The sequence below is a fragment of the Amblyraja radiata genome, chromosome 22 (genome assembly GCF_010909765.2).
Source record: "Amblyraja radiata isolate CabotCenter1 chromosome 22, sAmbRad1.1.pri, whole genome shotgun sequence".
Lineage (NCBI taxonomy): Eukaryota > Metazoa > Chordata > Chondrichthyes > Rajiformes > Rajidae > Amblyraja > Amblyraja radiata.
The window spans coordinates 12119500-12136482 of NC_045977.1; the positions used below are offsets into that span (position 1 = coordinate 12119500).

The 16983-nt window shown below is 45.7% G+C and overlaps 1 protein-coding gene across 2 annotated transcripts in view; it reads right to left on the bottom strand.

Moving 5' to 3' along the window:
• nubp1 (nucleotide binding protein 1) overlaps positions 1-14368 on the bottom strand; it is a 62899-nt gene extending 48531 nt beyond the window's left edge. For both annotated transcript variants that reach the window (XM_033040422.1, XM_033040421.1), the window contains exons 1-3: positions 14214-14368; positions 11120-11224; positions 10897-11030 (exon numbers count right to left, since the gene is read on the bottom strand). In XM_033040422.1, the coding sequence (XP_032896313.1) occupies positions 10897-11030; positions 11120-11224; positions 14214-14244 (270 nt within the window). In that variant the 5' untranslated portion in view covers positions 14245-14368. The remainder of the gene's footprint in view (positions 1-10896; positions 11031-11119; positions 11225-14213) is intronic.
• Between the last annotated feature and the right edge of the window lie 2615 nt (positions 14369-16983).

The following is a 16983-nucleotide window of genomic DNA, read 5'->3' on the forward strand; positions in this document are numbered from 1 at the left end:
TCCGAGGCCGGCCAGCCCCACGATGGTGAGTAGTCCGCAGCTCCGCAGACTCCCGAGCCCCCGGGTCGTTCAGGTTGGAGGACGCTCCACGGTGCTAGGCCCCAATGACAACGGAGACCCGACAGGGAAAAGGTCGGGTCTCCCGGACAGGGAAGAGATTTTAAACAGTTTCCCTCCCAACCCCCCCTCCCCCCCCCCCCCCCCCACCCCCACATATACACATTTAAAACCAGTATTAAAAAACACCAACACAACATTTAACTGGACAAAAAATAACGGGTGCTGTCTGTATGGAGTTTGTATGTTTTCCCTGTGACCACATGGGTTTTCTCTGGGTGCTCCGATTTCCTCCACATTCAAAAGACACACTGGCTTCTGTAAATTGTCCCTGGAGCGTGGGATACAACTAGTGTATAGGCAATTGCTCGTCAGCACGGACTGGGTGGGCCAAAGAGCCTGTTTCCACGCTGTATCCCTAAACTAAACTAAAGAAAGGGATCAATAGTATTTTTAGATAATAAGGAAATAAAGGCTTTAGGTATAGCGTGGGAAGGTGGTGCTGAGGTAAAAGGTCAGCCTTAATCCTATTGGATTGGATTGGATTCCTTTATTGTCATTCAGACCTTTCGGTCTGAACGAAATTTCGTTGCCTGCAGTCATACGTATAATAATAAATAACAAAACATACAATAAACACAAAATAACATCCACCACAGTGAGTTCACCAGGCACCTCCTCACTGTGATGGAAGGCAAAAGTCTTAAAGTCTCTGTCTCTTCCCTCCTTGTTCTCCCTCTGCGCTGAGGCGATCCAGGCCTCCGATGTTGTGACCCCACCGGGTGATGGTAAGTAAGTCCCGCGGCTCAGCCGAGCTCCACGAACGGGCCGGTTCAAACTCCGTGGCCAAGGGTGGTCGAATTGCATGGGTGAAGCATGAAAGAGGGGATAAGCTCGCCTGCAGTCTGTCTGTTTTTACTTTTTGTGTTGTTTTTTTTGTCTAGTTTAGTAATTTTTTTGGTTATTAGGTGGTGTTATGTGTGTGGGGGGAGGGTGAAACAGAGCTTTCTGTCTCTCCCTTCGGGGGAATGCGACTTTTTGTCGTATCCCCCTTCTCTTCCCCCGTCTGCGCTGAGGCCTAATGGCGGAGCTGGCGGCCTCCAACCTGCGACCGACCTCGAGGGTCCGGAGGTAGAGCCAGCCAGGACTCACCAACGCGAGGCTGGCCGTCTTCGAGCTGTGGCGACGTCCGGGTAGCGGCACGACTCGGCGCTCCGGTGAGGGCGGACGGCGCGGGGCTGAGACACTCCTGTGTGAGCGGCACGGCTACCGGCTGGAAGGCGCTCCCGTGTGAGCAGCCCGGTGCGGGGCTGAGACGCTGCCGTGTGGGCGGACCGGCTCCTGGCTGGAAGGTGCTCTCGTGGGGGCAGCCCGGTGCGGGGCTGAGACGCTGCCTTGTGGGCGGCCCGGTGCGGGGCGGAGACGGTGCTACGGCGGCTGAGGCGGCGTTCTGGCGGCGGCGACCTGGATCCGGGGCTCGGCCGCGGGCCAGTGGAGGACAATGTCGGGAGCTCGCAGGTCACAGGCTGGTGCCTGTTTTCCGGAGCACCCGTTGCAACAGCTGCGGGCAGCTTTGACCACCCCCGGGCCGCGGAGCTTGAACCGCGGGACTGATGCCATCGCCCGGTGGGGTATCGCCTCGGAACAGAGGGAGAAGAGGAGGGAAGAGACAGTAACTCTAAGACTTTTGCCTCCATCACAGTGAGGAGGTGTTTGGTGAACTCACTGTGGTGGATGTTAATTTGTGTTTATTGTGTTTTGTTATTATTACATGTATGGCTGCAGGCAACGACATTTCGTTCAGACCGAAAGGTCTGAATGACAAATAAAGGATTCAAATTTTATAAACAGTCTAATCCTGATTCTTATGTTTCTTCAACAGGCTAATGGGATCTCCTGAGCACCAGGTGAAATGAATTACAAAAGCAGAGAACAAAATAGAGCAATCAGTAGCACCGGAGATAGATCAAATTAGAGTTTAAAAAATAGAAATAAGAGGGATAAGAGAAAAACTAGATTAGATTAAGAAAGAGAAGACAGCCAGAGGAAAATGACTTAAAGTAGGCACAAGGAACAGCAGATGCTGGTTAACAAAAGAGGCACAAAATGCTGGAGTAACTCAGTGAGTCAGGCACCTTCTCTGGAGAACATGGAATAGGCGATATTTTGGATCAGGCCACTTCTTCAGATTGATTGTAGTGGAGGGTAGGAGAAGGTTGGAAGAGAGGCGAGGGCAGGACAAAATTTGGCAAGTGATGGATGGATACAGGCGAGGGTGAGTTATGATTGGTAAATCATTGGACAAAAGGCTATATATGAAAAGATATAAAATGTGAGATATGGAGATAAAGATAGATAGAAGATGCGCAAAATGTGAAGCCAGAGGAAGGAATAAATGTGGAAAGAGACAGAGTAAGGGGAAAGGAAGAAATGGATGCACATCCAGGTAGGGCACAGGGAAGAGGGAGAAAAAAGGGAGGGCCGTTTGTTGGTTAGTTATCTAAAATTGGAGAATTCAATGTTCAAAGCATTATGTTGTACACTACCCATGCGGAATATGAGATGCTGTCCCTCTCGTTAGCATGCGGCCTCACTCTGACAATGGAGGAGGCCCAGGACAGAAATATCTGCATGGGGATGGCAAGGAGAGTTAAGGATGTGCAAAGATTGGGGTGGGGGGGTAGGGGAGTTAGCCTACCCCATGACAGAAGGGGGAGGAGTTGTAAAGTTTGACAGCCACAGGGAAGAAGGATCTCCTGTGGCGTTCTGTACTGCATCTTGGTGGAACCAGTCTATTGCTGAAGGTAGTCCTCAGGTTGACCAGTGTGTCATGGAGGGGGTGAGCTGTATTGTCCAAGATGCTCCGCAGTTTGTGGAGCATCCTCCCCTCCAAGACCACCTCCCATGAATCCAACTCCGCGCCTAGGATGGAGCCAACCTTCCTGATGAGTTTGTTAATCCGATTGGTGTCCGCAACCTTCAACCTGCTGCCCCAGCACACAACAGTGAAGAAGTTGACACTGGCTACCACCAATTGGTAGAACATCTGCAGAAGTTAAAGGAGCAGAGTCTTCTCAAAAATGATCATGGCGGCAGTTGTGACAATTGGGCAACCCATTTTATATTCTGCTGATAGGGAAATGGAGCAAGGTACAAATACACCGATAGTGGCTGCCGATCCACTGTAGGTCCATACTGGTTTGATCCCCGAAAAATCACAGACTATAATTACTCCAGGAAAAGTGAACCGAAATAGTCATACTGATATAACACTTGAAACTGTTGCTAAACACTTGAAGCAGCTAAAGTATCTAAATTAATGCATTTAATGGGAACCTAAGCAAGGACATGAAAAGTGTACAATATCAGAATGTGGAAGAAAGAACATGTGCAACAAATTCACATTGGCTATGAGAAAAGAGCAGATAGGTTCAGGTTCACTTTTAGAACAGAAGAGGCAGAGGCAGGGAAGATTTAATTGGAGATGTTTACATTATGAGAAGATAGACACAAAAAGCTGGAGTAACTCAGCAGGACAGGCAGCATCTCTGGGGAGAAGAAATGGGTGACATTACGGGTCGAGACCCTTCTTCAGACTGGTTACGGATAAGGGAAACAAGAGATATAGATGATGATGTAGAGAGATAAAGAACAATGAATGAAAGATATGCAAAAAGGTAACGATGATAAAGGATACCAGCCATTTTTAGCTGTTTGTTGTGTGAAAGCAAGAAGCTAGTGCAATTTGGGTGGGGAAGGGATAGAGAGAGAGATAGAGAATGCTGGGGCTTCCTGAAGTTAGAGAAATCAACATTCATGCCACTGGTGTAGGAAAGAACTGCAGATGCTGGTTTAAATCGAAGGTAGACAAAATGCTGGAGTAACTCAGCGGGACAGGCAGCATCTCTGGAGAGAAGGAATAGGTGACGTTTCGACCCGAAACATCTCGCAATTCTTCTCTCCAGAGATGCTGCCTGTTCCACTGAGTTACTCCAGCATTTTGTGTCTACATTCATACCACTGGGCTGTAAGCTGCCCAAGCGAAATATGATATGCTGTTCCTCCAATTTGCGTTTAGCCTCACTCTGACAATGGAGGAGACCTAGGACAGAAAGATCTGTGTGGGAATGGGAAGGAGAATTAAAGTGTTAAGCGACATTATGAGAGCCCAATTTAGCATGAATAGAAATGCATTTCTATCACCAGAGGTGTCAATAATTAGGAGGGAATGCATTTATGGTAATAAGTGGTAGAATCTATTCACCTGAAAAGTGGTGGGGATTTAGAACTGAATGCGTGAAAGAGATGTGGAGGAAGAAATAGTTGTTAAACTACATTAAAACAATCTGGAACAACACCAGAGACTGAAAATAAAGCTGCAAAAATTAGTGCTGGAAAATGGGATTAATCTAAATAGCTCTTTTATAGCAGAAATCGGCACAATGGACCAAATGGCATACATCCGTGCTGTAAATTCCTAACACAGGCAATAGACATCTGGTCTGACTGACCTTTTCTATGCTGTAAAATTCCACAGAAGTATTATTTTAGTTTCCAATAAAAGAGACTGAATGAACAATATTACTGTCAAATTTTCTAAAGCTCTGCTATAGCTATACAATAAAAAACAGAGAAATAAAATCTTATACCCTGTGCAGCAAAATTTGATGGCAGCTCCCTACATTCCCAACAAAGCGCTTATTATTGTTTGATAAAAACTGGCCATGACTATTCTTTCTTTGGCCTCCTTCACTAATACCACAAAATGCTTTGGAACAAGTCTGCACCATTGTATTTTCCCCATTACTCCCCCAGCACAAATTACTGAAATAGTTTGCTGAGACTTCTTTCTTAGCAACACTGTTGTCAAGTCTGGTAAGTCATGATAAAGGGCAGAGAATTTGGGAGCTCATGACACTGTGCGCTCACACTCAAATGCAAGTGCAATTGTGGTGCTTTTGAAAGAAGGGTAAACACTGAAATCTGGACTATGGGTGGGAAAGATTTCATTTCAAATAGAAATTCTTTCGTGAACAATCATGCTGATGAATCACTGAAATTTATTGTATTGGTTAGTTTGCAATTTGGAAATAGCTCAGACACCAGTGTCATGATCACAAGGAGGTAGAGAGGAGGCAGACGCTTCTTTTGTGCTGAGACACCAAATCTACTTTTACGACAGACACTTCTCAGGAAGGGGATTCTTTGGCTTTTTCTGCTGATACACCCAACCCCAATATTTTTTAAGTGCTATGATTCTGCTGGAGCACGTTTATTAGGACATTAAAACTAGATATTTGATTAAATTCTATCTATGTACATTCTACGCAGGGGTTAAGTTCCTGAAACGTATTTCAAAACGTGGAACAAACAGGCATAAATATTTCAAAAATACAAGGTGTAAATTATGATTCGGTATTAATTAACATTAATTAATTAATTAAACAAGTTTGTAATTACAAAAATGAATTACATTAAATACGCGTAAAACACGAGATGCCAGAATTTTATTTCATTCTGACAACTTGCTTTTATTTCATTTTAGGAATGTACACATGCCCCGGATTTAGTTTCGTCTGGATACAGCAAGGAAACATGCCCTTCAGCCCACTTTCTCATCTACTCCCTACGCACTAGAGGTAATTTACAAAGGCCAATTAACTAACAAACCCTCACATCTTTGGGATGTGGGATGGAACCGGAGCACCCGGAGGAAACACATGTGGTCATAGGGAAAATATGCAAACTCCACACAGACAGCACCCGAGATCGAATCTGGCATTGGGAGGTAACATATCTCTCAGCTGTTCCACTGTGCCAATATATTACCACTCTGTAACTGCTCTCTGTAACATAGTGTGGAGGAAAGAACTGCAGATACTGGTTTAAATCGAAGTTAGACACAAAATGCTGGAGTAACTCAGCGGGACGGGCAGCACCCCTGGAGAGAAGGAATGGGTGATCTCTCCAGAGATGCTGCCTGTCCCGCTGAGTTACTCGAGCATTTTGTGTCTATCTTTGTAACATGGTGGTGAGTGAGGTACCAACCTAAACTCCTGCAATCTTCCTTTCAGGGGGTTGAATATACGGGTACACATCCTCTCTCAAGGCTGCCATTTCACCTCTGTTTACATGAAGAAAGAATTGTACTCTGCACCAACAGCTTCACAAATTGCAGTGAGCACCGACACAGTTGCTCTGGATTTAATAACACTAGTGAGTGTAACCACTACAACGGGAATTCTGTAACATCCCATTCAAAACTTTAGCAGGAGTTTTCTTGGGACCATTGAGGTTTGCTCATCGTCAGAGTGCTTTCCACCCCTAGCTGTAGCACCAACTGTGCCGTCCAATACAATTGATTGGCGGATTTCTGATCTTGCCTTGATCGATGGTACAACAATGTCTTCTTACTACAAGCAACAATCAAAGGCAAGTAAATTGACTATTTTTGAAATAACTGATATTTTGAAATAACTGCAGAATAATCAATTTATTTGGAAAATTATAATCATGGCCAATTGACATAATCTGAGGTTAAATTAATCTGTTGTATGACAATGCTATTTGACAGAATAGTTTACCCACGCCATCACCTCTTCAAATATTTCCCCATACCATTTCAGTGGCAATGGCATTATTGGCCATCCAGCAACTGCATGCAAGTCGTTTGCTGTAATAATTTTGTGCATCACCAATTAGGATGAGATTACAAATTTTAGTTATAAGTAGTAGTGGTGGTGGTAAACTTTATCATTGCTTTCCTACCAATTATTTGACCAGAAAACAAAATCTCCACGAACAATGCTTGTCTCTGCGTATGCCGACTTGAACATAAAATGTCTCTTTTCTGCAAATTGCACAATACCATCAAGGTCCAATAAACCAAGTTAAAAAGCACATTGTCTTCATATTTTCTTCGTTTTGAAGATTCACCTCAACTTTGCCATTTTACTTTTTACACAATTCTTTAGACTTTATTTGATGAAGTTCAATATTGTTGTTGTGTTGTTTAGAAGGCTGTCAAATAATAAATGTAACCATATCTACTATTCATTGTGTATTTCACCCAGTACGTACTGGAACAATGGAGTTAGAGCTGCCGCCTCGCAGTTAGCCCACCTTTCAATTCTTACAATGCAAGCTGCTCAAAACAACCTGTATTGTACCTGGCTGCCTAAACTAGTAAATAAAAAGGAATGACCTTTGAGCATAATGAAACATTTAAAGCTAAGCACTGAATATATCAGACAGAAGAAAAATATACTAAATATAACCGATTCCCCTTTCAAGAAGGAACTCAGCTTTTCAGGTATCATCAGTGGATGTAAATAAACAGCCAACATTTTGTTTTGGGATCCTTAATTCAAGTGTGTATATATGTATATAATGGTATATGGACACACTGATCTGTTTTGTAGTAAATGCCTACTATGTTCTGTGTGCTGAAGCAAAGCAAGAATTTAATTGTCCTATCAGGGACACATGACAATAAACTCACTTGAACTTGAACTTAATCAGATACTGCACAATATTATAAATCAATATGTTTTTACTTCCGTCACCTTCTATGTAACTCTGACCCTAGTTTTCTGGGTGCACATTAAAATTAACTAAGAAAACAGAGAAGCTTTGTTGCTCTTATAGATCTGAAGGTAGCCTTCCTGTTCCACAATGAGCAGTCATTAGTACTGCACCTTTCCCCATCTCCAGAGCTCGGCTGTATTTTAACTCATGTCCCTTTGCCATCTGCTGCTTTCCTAATCCATGCATTCTTATCCGGAATCAATATTATGTAATTTGTTAGAACAAAAATGCAATTAAAGGCGAAAAATACAAAATCATCTTAGACCAAGGCGATTCCGAACGTGATGACATTTCAGGGCATTGGCCTTCCGTCAGAATTTGTAGTTTGGAAGCAAGAATTCTCAGTTTATTCACACCAAATTTTAGCAAACCTGTTTAAGCCAGAGTCAGTGTTGCAACAACACCACCAATGAAGAGATTCAAAAGCATTTAGACAAACTATCGTTCACTACTGTGGAAGTATCCACTCATAGAAACATTGAAATGAGGTTAGGTAGCCCATGCAGCTCTTTCAAATCTGCTCTATTATTCAACTAAATTATGGATGGTCAGTATCTTAATTCTATCCACACCCTTGACTCTGCATCTATTAACACACATGGTTATCTATATCAGATTTAAAATGGAAGACTGGAACTCTAGTCCAGCAATCTTGTGACCTGACCAATGCTGAATCACAGAAGTGGTGCCCTGATCATGTTCCTCGAGCAGGTGAACTAGTCTATTGCAGTATGGCCATGCCCCGTGTGAAGGAAAGATTCCCAGAAACTTTGAGTTACAGAACTGTCTGTAACTCAAAGTTTCTTCACGTTAGAAATGCCGTTGGCCGAGATCACACAGGTTACACTGAAGGGTTAACATTAGTACAGATCTCAGTTAATTTTAGATTTTAAATACAATTCATTAATTAATACAGATCTGTACTACAGATTCAAATTATGGCTTTAGTAGACCTCAAAATGCCACACCAGTGAGTTTTAATCGCTAATTATAAGACAGCAACCCAAATGCTTACAATTTCCTTAACAATAAATCTTCCATGGCACTTCACAAAAAAAAAAGCAGGAAAATTGATGCTTACGCACACAGAGATAGATTTAGCTCTTAGGGCTAACGGAATCAAGGGATATGGGGAGAAAGCAGGAACGGGGTACTGATTTTGGATGATCAGTCATGATCATATTGAATGGTGGTGCTGTCTCGAAGGGCCGAATGGCCTACTCCTGCACCTATTTTCTATCTTTCTATAAAGATCAGAATATTAAAAATTGACATAACCAAGACGATATTGGACCTGTAGTTGGGAGATATTATGCCAACTGCTAGAAAAGTAGGAGTTTCATAGTCTAGGAAATGGTTTTCTCCACCAGGAGAGAAAATAAGGAAGTAGGGTTGGAAGCAGAAAGGATATAACAGAGTACAAGAAAATTATGGAAGAATGGCTTATCTGTAATTAACATAAGGGAAATTACTTGAGATAGAGAAGATGAAAGCGTGGCCATGTGCAGGGGTTGGGAGTTTATGTGGACAAAGGGATGAATGGAGTTTAGGTGAGCAGCATATCCCAGAAAAAAGCATAAGGAGCTGAAGGTGATAAACTGTTGATTGCAGAGCAGAAAGCAGCAAAGCTGTCATGGTGCCTCAGTGCGATGGACATTAACTATCCAGACATTAACTATCCATCCTATTAACTACCGGAATGGTAAGGGGAGTTGAAGTGCTGAGCCCGTCGCTTTACCTCCCCCCTTGACTCCATTCAAGGATCCAAGCAATCTTTCCAGGTGCGACAGAGGTTCACCTGCACCTCCTCCAACCTCATCTATTGCATCCGCTGCTCTAGGTGTCAGCTGCTCTACATCGGTGATACCAAGCGTAGGCCTGCCGATCACTTCGCCCAACACCTCCGCTCGGTTCGCAATAGCCAACCTGATCTCCCGGTGGCTCAGCGCTTCAACTCCCCCTCCCATTGCAAATCTGACCTTTCTGTCCTGGGCCTCCTCCATGCCTAGAGTGAGACCCACTGTAAATTGGAGGAACAGCACCTCATATTTCGCTTGGGCAGTTTACACCCCAGCGGTATGAACCAAAGATCCTATAGCGGAGGATATAGGCTCCGCTATAGGATCTTTGGTATGAACATTGACTTCTCCAATTTCAGGTAGCCCCAGCTTTCTCCTCCCCCCAGCTCTCTTTAAGCCCACTGTCACTGCCTCTTCCTTTCTTCTTCCCGCCCCCCCACCCTCAAATCAGCCTGAAGAAGGGTCTCGACCCGAAACGTTGCCTATTTCCTTCGCCCCATTGATGCTGCCTCACCCGCTGAGTTTCTCCAGCATTTTTGTCTACCTTCAATTTTCCAGCATCTGCAGTTCCTTCTTACACATTTTGAACCTTTTAAGTACTTGTGTTTTGGAAATCCTTTATAACCTCTGTAGAAATTACTCCCCAAAATTAAACACGCTCCATTTAAAAATATAGCCATGTCTAAACTGCTTTGTTTGCTGGAAGTATCCCATCCTTGTTAGGAAGGAGTCCCGCTGTTTGAGATAGTGATTATTGACAGCTAAACCTATTCAACAAAAGAGCCCACGGTGGTAGAGTAAATTAGTTTTTTAAAATATAGGTTGATACAGCATAATCTCTCTAAGTGAGGGTATTAGCAGATACATATAACTGATAGGGTTTAACGTCTTACGTTTAGGGCTCCAGAAGGGATATGCTCAATATCATCACACTAAGTAGACAACACAGAACAAATATTTGAATGAGGCAAGATAATAAACAAGGTGATTTGCTCCGTAGGAAGGAGTCAGTATATGTTTAGTGCACATTGCTCTGTGGCATTTTATGTCAGGATACAGTGAGAGCCAAGAAAGGAGGCAATACTCAGGGGGAATCCAGCCAACAAGGGTAACAATATTATCATCAACAGTAAACTTTTGAATGGCAGTAACGTTGGTCACAGCTGAACCACTATTATACAGCAGGACGAATGGGTAATGATAGCCAGATGACTATCATTGACGTCTATTGCTATTATCTAGAAGAAATAACATTCCATTTTAAATATTATCTCAATCCAAGGAAATATTTTTACACATGACAAAACTGTATCATGTGATAGTGGCCATATAATTACATTACTGAAAAATGCAAGTCCATTCAAAATTAGTTCCTTCATTCTTTAATTCTGCACTAATGCAAAATGTAACAGAAAACAGCCAAAAGTCCAAGTGCAAAACTGTAATTCCTTACCTGCTTGGTGTCATCACTTGCTATCCCATGAGCAAGGTGTGCACTGACAGTGCTCTTTCCAACCCCTCCTTTTCCAGATAATACCAGGATTTTATGTTTAACAGACATCATTTTCTCCTTAATTTCCTGAATGGCTGGTATTGAAACAAAGTTGGAGCTTTTCACACTGAGCGTCGAACCACATGAATTACTTTGATAGCTAAAAATATGCCAGATCATTTACCTGGATCTGGAGCTTTTGAGGCACCGGATGCACATGACGCTTGATTGGGACAGCCCTGGCAGGCAGACACTTTACCAGCATCTTCACTGGCTGTCCCAGGACAATCTAAAAATCAACAGATATTACCGTGTATTAGTCTTTGTGTGGAATTTGCACATTCTCCCCTACGGTATGCCAAAGATGTGTTGATAGATTATTTAGCCACTGTAAAATGTAGAAAGGGTGTTGGAAGGGATGTGAGAGAATATGGTGCATAGCGATATGGGAATAAGACAAGAGAAACTAGATTAATAGGATTGCTCTACAAAGGCCCGGCATGAATTCATTAGGCTGAATGAGTTTCTGCTGTGTCATTGTGTATAAATATATCATTATAATATAGCATTGATTAACATTCTATAAAACACTGCTAGAATCAGAAATAATGAACAGGTTAAAATATGGCTGGAAGAAATTTGATACGCTTAGTTCAAATTTACCCATTGCCTATTTAAAACCAATTCAATATAAGCGACATTTCAGGTCGAGACCCTGCTTCAGACTGATTGGGGGGGGGGGGGGAGGGAGAGTGGGGATAAAGGAAGGGGTGGGGATAAAGGAAGAGGCGGAGACTGTGGCTGTGGGAGAGCAGGGGGAGGGGGGAGGGGAAGGGGAAGGGGAAGGGGAAGGGGAAGGGGAAGGGGAAGGGGAAGGGGAAGGGGAAGGGGAAGGGGAAGGGGAAGGGGAAGGGGAAGGGGAAGGGAAGGACAAGGGAAGGACTACCTGAAATTGGAGAAGTCAATGTTCATACCGCTGGGGTGTAAACTACCCAAGCAAAATATGAGGTGCTGCTCCTCCAATTTACAGTGGGCCTCACTCTGGCCATGGAGCAGGCCCAGGACAGAAAGGTTGGATTCGGAATGGGAAGGGGAGTTGAAGTGCTGAGCCACTGGGAGATCAGGTTGGTAAATGCGAATTGTGCAGAGGTGTTGGGCGAAGTGATCGCCAAGCCTGCGCTTGGTCTCACCGATGTAGAGCAGGTGTACTGCCCGCCCCCCCCCACATAAGTCTGAAGAAGGGTCTCGACCCAAAACGTCGCCTATTCCTTCGCTCCATAGATGCTGCCTCACCCGCTGAGTTTCTCCAGCATTTTTGTCTACCTTCGATTTTTCCAGCATCTGCCGTTTTCCATGAATTGATTTGTCCTTATTTATGATAAATCATGTTGGTACACTTGTCATGTTATAAGTGCAGGTTTCTTCAGTAGTGGCAATGGAATACCTTTCTTGGGAGAATGGGAGTGCATATAATTATAGCACATTACTTATAATATTCACCAATCTCTCCCTACTTTTTCATGCCACCACTACCATTTGTCTTTCATCAAACAAAAAAAAATTGTAATGAAGAACAGTTGTACAAAACATTGGTGAGCCCACGTTTGGAGCACTGTGTTCAGTTTTGTTCAGCCTGCTATAGAATGTCATTAAGCTAGAAAGAGTGAGGAGAAGATTTCCAAGGATGTTGTCTGGATTAGAAGGGCTGAGCTATAGGGAGAGGTTGTGCAGGCTAGAACTTTATTCCTTGGAGTGCAGGAGGCTGAGGGGTGATCTTATGGAGGAATATAAAATTATGAAGGGAATAGAAGGGAATAGATGCACAGAGTTTTACCCAGGGTAGGGGAATCAAGAACCAGTGGCCAGAGGATTAAGGTGAAAGGGGCAAGATTTAATCGGAACCCGAGGAGCAACGTTTTTTTACTCAGAAAATGTTAGGTATATTGCACAAGGTGCCATAGGAGGTTGTTGAGGCAGGTACTATAGCAACATTTAGTGACAGAGTGACCTGCCACCGGGCATGTTACCGGTCACTCTGGGAGCTCTCATGGATCAGTCACTGGTCCATCCCTCCCCACCCCCAGGCCTGTTACTGGTCACTCATCACTCCTCTAGGGCACTGGTCACTCTGGAATCTCCCCCCAGGTTGGTCAATGGTCACTCTGGGAGCTCCCATGGACCAGTCATTGGTTCCCCCCCCAGGCAGGTTACTGGCCATTCCTTTTGGGCCAGACCACTCTGAGATCTCCCCCAGGGACAGTCACTGGTCACTGCTGAACATGGACAGTCACTGGTTGCTCTTGGAGAGGTCCCCAGACATACGTTTAAGAAGGAACTGCAGATGCTGGAAAATCGAAGGTAGACAAAAATGCTGGAGAAACTCAGCGGGTGCAGCAGCATCTATGGAGCAAAGGAAATAGGCGACGTTTCAGGCTTCGGCCCGAAACGTTGCCTATTTCCTTCGCTCCATAGATGCTGCTGTACCCACTGAGTTTCTCCAGCACTCTTGTCTCCCCAGACTAGTCTCCTGTCACTCCTCAGGCCAGTCATTGGTCACTCTGAGATCTCTCTTTGGACCCATCACTGGTCACTCTGGGACCTCTCCTAGGGCTGGTCACTGTGGGACCTCCCTGGACTGGTCACTGGTCATTCTGGGACCTCTCTTGGACCAGTCGCTGGGACATCTCCTTGGGCCAGTCACTGGTCACTCTGGGACCTCTCTTCGGAGTCACTGGTCACTCTGGGACCTCTCCTTGGGCAGGTCACTGGTCACTCTGGGACCTCTCCTTGGGCAGGTCACTGGTCACTCTGGGACCTCTCTTGGGCCAGTCACTGGTCACTCTGGGACCTCTCCTTGGGCAGGTCACTGGTCACTGTGGGACATCTCCTTGGGCAGGTCACTGGTCACTGTGGGACATCTCCTTGGGCCAGTCACTGGTCACTCTGGGACCTCTCTTCGGAGTCACTGGTCACTCTGGGACCTCTCCTTGGGCAGGTCACTGGTCACTCTGGGACCTCTCCTTGGGCAGGTCACTGGTCACTCTGGGACCTCTCTTGGGCCAGTCACTGGTCACTCTGGGACCTCTCCTTGGGCAGGTCACTGGTCACTGTGGGACATCTCCTTGGGCCAGTCACTGGTCACTCTGGGTGCAGCCCCCGGGCTGGTCCCTCTGGGCGGATCTCAGTGTCGGCTGCAGTCCATTGTTGCCGGGACACACATCGCCGCCTCCCCGTCGTGTTTCGCTGCCGCTGACGACGCCGGCCGGTCCCACACTCACGTGCTGGTGCGTTGCTCGGGACGTCCGCCATCCTGCCGGCCCTTCCCGCAGCGCGCTTCCGGCTTCCCGGTGTAACCCGCTCTTCGCCCCGCCGTCCGCCCGTCCGTCCGCCCGCCAGCGCTGCCGACAAACGTTCCCGGCGCGGGGCAGCGTCGCAGCTCAGAAGACAGACACAAAATGCTGGAGTAACTCCGCGGGACAGGCAGCATCTCTGGAGAGAAGGCATGGGTGACGTTTCTGGTCGAGACCCTTCAGGCTGAGAGTCAGGGGGAGAGAGGGAGACATAGAGATGTGGAAGGGTAACGTGTTAAAGCGACAGATCAAAGGAGATGCGGGTCGAGGAAAATGTAGAATAGATCATTGTTTGTTTGGAGAAGCTGACAACCAAAAGCCTACAGAGGTAAACATTAATCAGTGGGCCAGTCAGACTGGTCAGATGACTAAGATGGGGAATGATGGCGAGAGAGGGAAAGCAAGGGTTATTTAAAGTTAGAGAAGTCAATATTCATACCGTTGGGGTGTAAGCAGCCCAAGCGGAATATGAGGTGCTGTCAGGCTGGAGCTCAGTGTGGCTGTAGAGGTCAAACACAGCATAACTTCCAACTCGACTTTGCAACTCTCATTTCTGTTATTTCAAGGCAGAACATTGTGATCGTTTAATTAAATAAAGGTCAATAACATTGCTGAGCTTTGATAGTGAGAGAGATATGGGTTTCTAACCTTTAACTGCCGACGTGCGAATGAAGTTTACTGTGGACAAGTTTATTGCCAATTAAGACTCTTTGCCGTGTGCCGAGTCTTGTGAAAACAAATTGCTTACACTCCTACAAACCGTTGGCCCTTATGGGGCCCGTCCCACTTAAGCAATTTTTTTCGGTCGACCGAAAAAATGGCGACTGGACTCCCCTACGCCCATGTCTACAACAACCTACCGCCTAGTCGATGTCCAGCTACGACAAGCTACCAACAACAGGCGACCCATGAGGACGTCCACCTACGACCGCACCTACAACAACCTAAGACCACACAGGCGACAACCGAAGTCAACCTCCGTCCACCCACGACAAGCTATGGCAAGCTACGACCCTGTCGGCGACAACTGAAGTAAATTCAGTCGCCAGTACCTGGCGCCGGTTGACGTAGGTAGTCGCCAATGGAATTCACCGAAGTCAGCACCGTCGACAATCTACGTCATCCTGGTGACAACCTACGACAACCCAACTGTCGCCGCAAAGTTTTGAACATTTCAAAATCCAGCGGCGACCAGAAAAAATGATTCTTTGGGCGACTGAGGAGACTACTCACGACCATACAGGCGACCCAGCGACCATGTGGCGACAGCCTAGTCGCCTGTAGTTGCCTAAAAAATCACCTAAGTGGGGCAGGGGCATTAGCTTCCTTATAATCCTTTAATTGATACCGTGCAAACTACATCTCATTCTTATTTCATACCATCTTTTTAAATGATCTTCACATACAAGCATCTTATGAAGAAGGGTCTCGACCCGAAACGTTGCCTATTTCCTTTGCTCCATAGATGATGCCTCACCCACTGAGTTTCTCCAGCATTTTTGTCTACCTTATGAATGCAGCTTATTATATTACCATTTGGTAGAATTGCACCATTTAATTTAATGTACACACACACACATATATATATATATACTAGACTAGTATATAGTCACACGGGAGGGCTGGCCCCCCAACGCACTATTCCACCTCTCCACCAATTCCAATATTGCTGGCCAGTGGGGGGACGGGACTTTCTGGAGCACTAGTATGGGTGTTGTGGGCTGAAGGGACTGATTTCCAGTCCACATAAAGGGCACACAGTTCAGTAGACACTCAGGGTTGTGTAGATTCCCATCTCAGACTGAGAGTCGTGGTCTCTCCCATCGTTATCTTGCAGCAACTGAGCCAGGGCCAGACTTCCGGGTTTTATAGTCCCTCTACCCCCTCCCCCTCCCCCCCCCCCCAGAAGGGGCGTGGCCTTCATAGCGGTGATTGACAGGAGAGGGGGACTCAAGATTTTTTAAACACTAATAACTCTTATTTTTCATCGATGAGAAAAATCCTCGGGGCCTGATCATCGGAGGAGGACTGTGAGTAAGATGGTCAAAAATCACAGCCATGCGTGGTAGCGTGTTTTCTAAAATCAAACAACAACCCAAAGTGGTCAAGATGAGACTTTTAATTATATAGATATATAGAATAGACTAGAATGTCTTTTATTGTCATTCAAACAGACAAGGTTTGAACGAAATTTCATTCCTACAGTCATGACATTACAAAAAAAACCAAGACACACACTTAACATAATTTACACAAGCATCCATCGCAGTGAATCTCCAACACCTCCTCACTGTGATGGAAGGCAAAAGTCTTATCTCTTCCCTTTGTTCTCCCGCGGTCCAGCAGTCCAACTGTAACGTCGAGGCGACTGGGGCTAACGATGTTAAAACCCTCGGCGGGCGATGGTGAGTCTCACAGCTGTTTAAGCCGCGCGGGGCGATGTTAGGCCCCGCTCCGAGTCATTTAAACCCCGCGATTCCAGCGGGAGAAGTTGCCATTGCGGGAGCTCCTGAAAGCAGTCTCCCACCAAGGACCTGCGAGCTCCCGATGTTCCTGTCCACCGGGCCTTTGGCCGGAGCCTCCAAAGCTCCGAAGTCGGGTTGCAGCTGCGCGCCACCACAGCTCTCCCCGTTCCGAAGTCGGCCAGCTCCGCGATGGCTAGTCCGCAGGCTCCGCGACTGGAGCCCTCAGGTTGGTT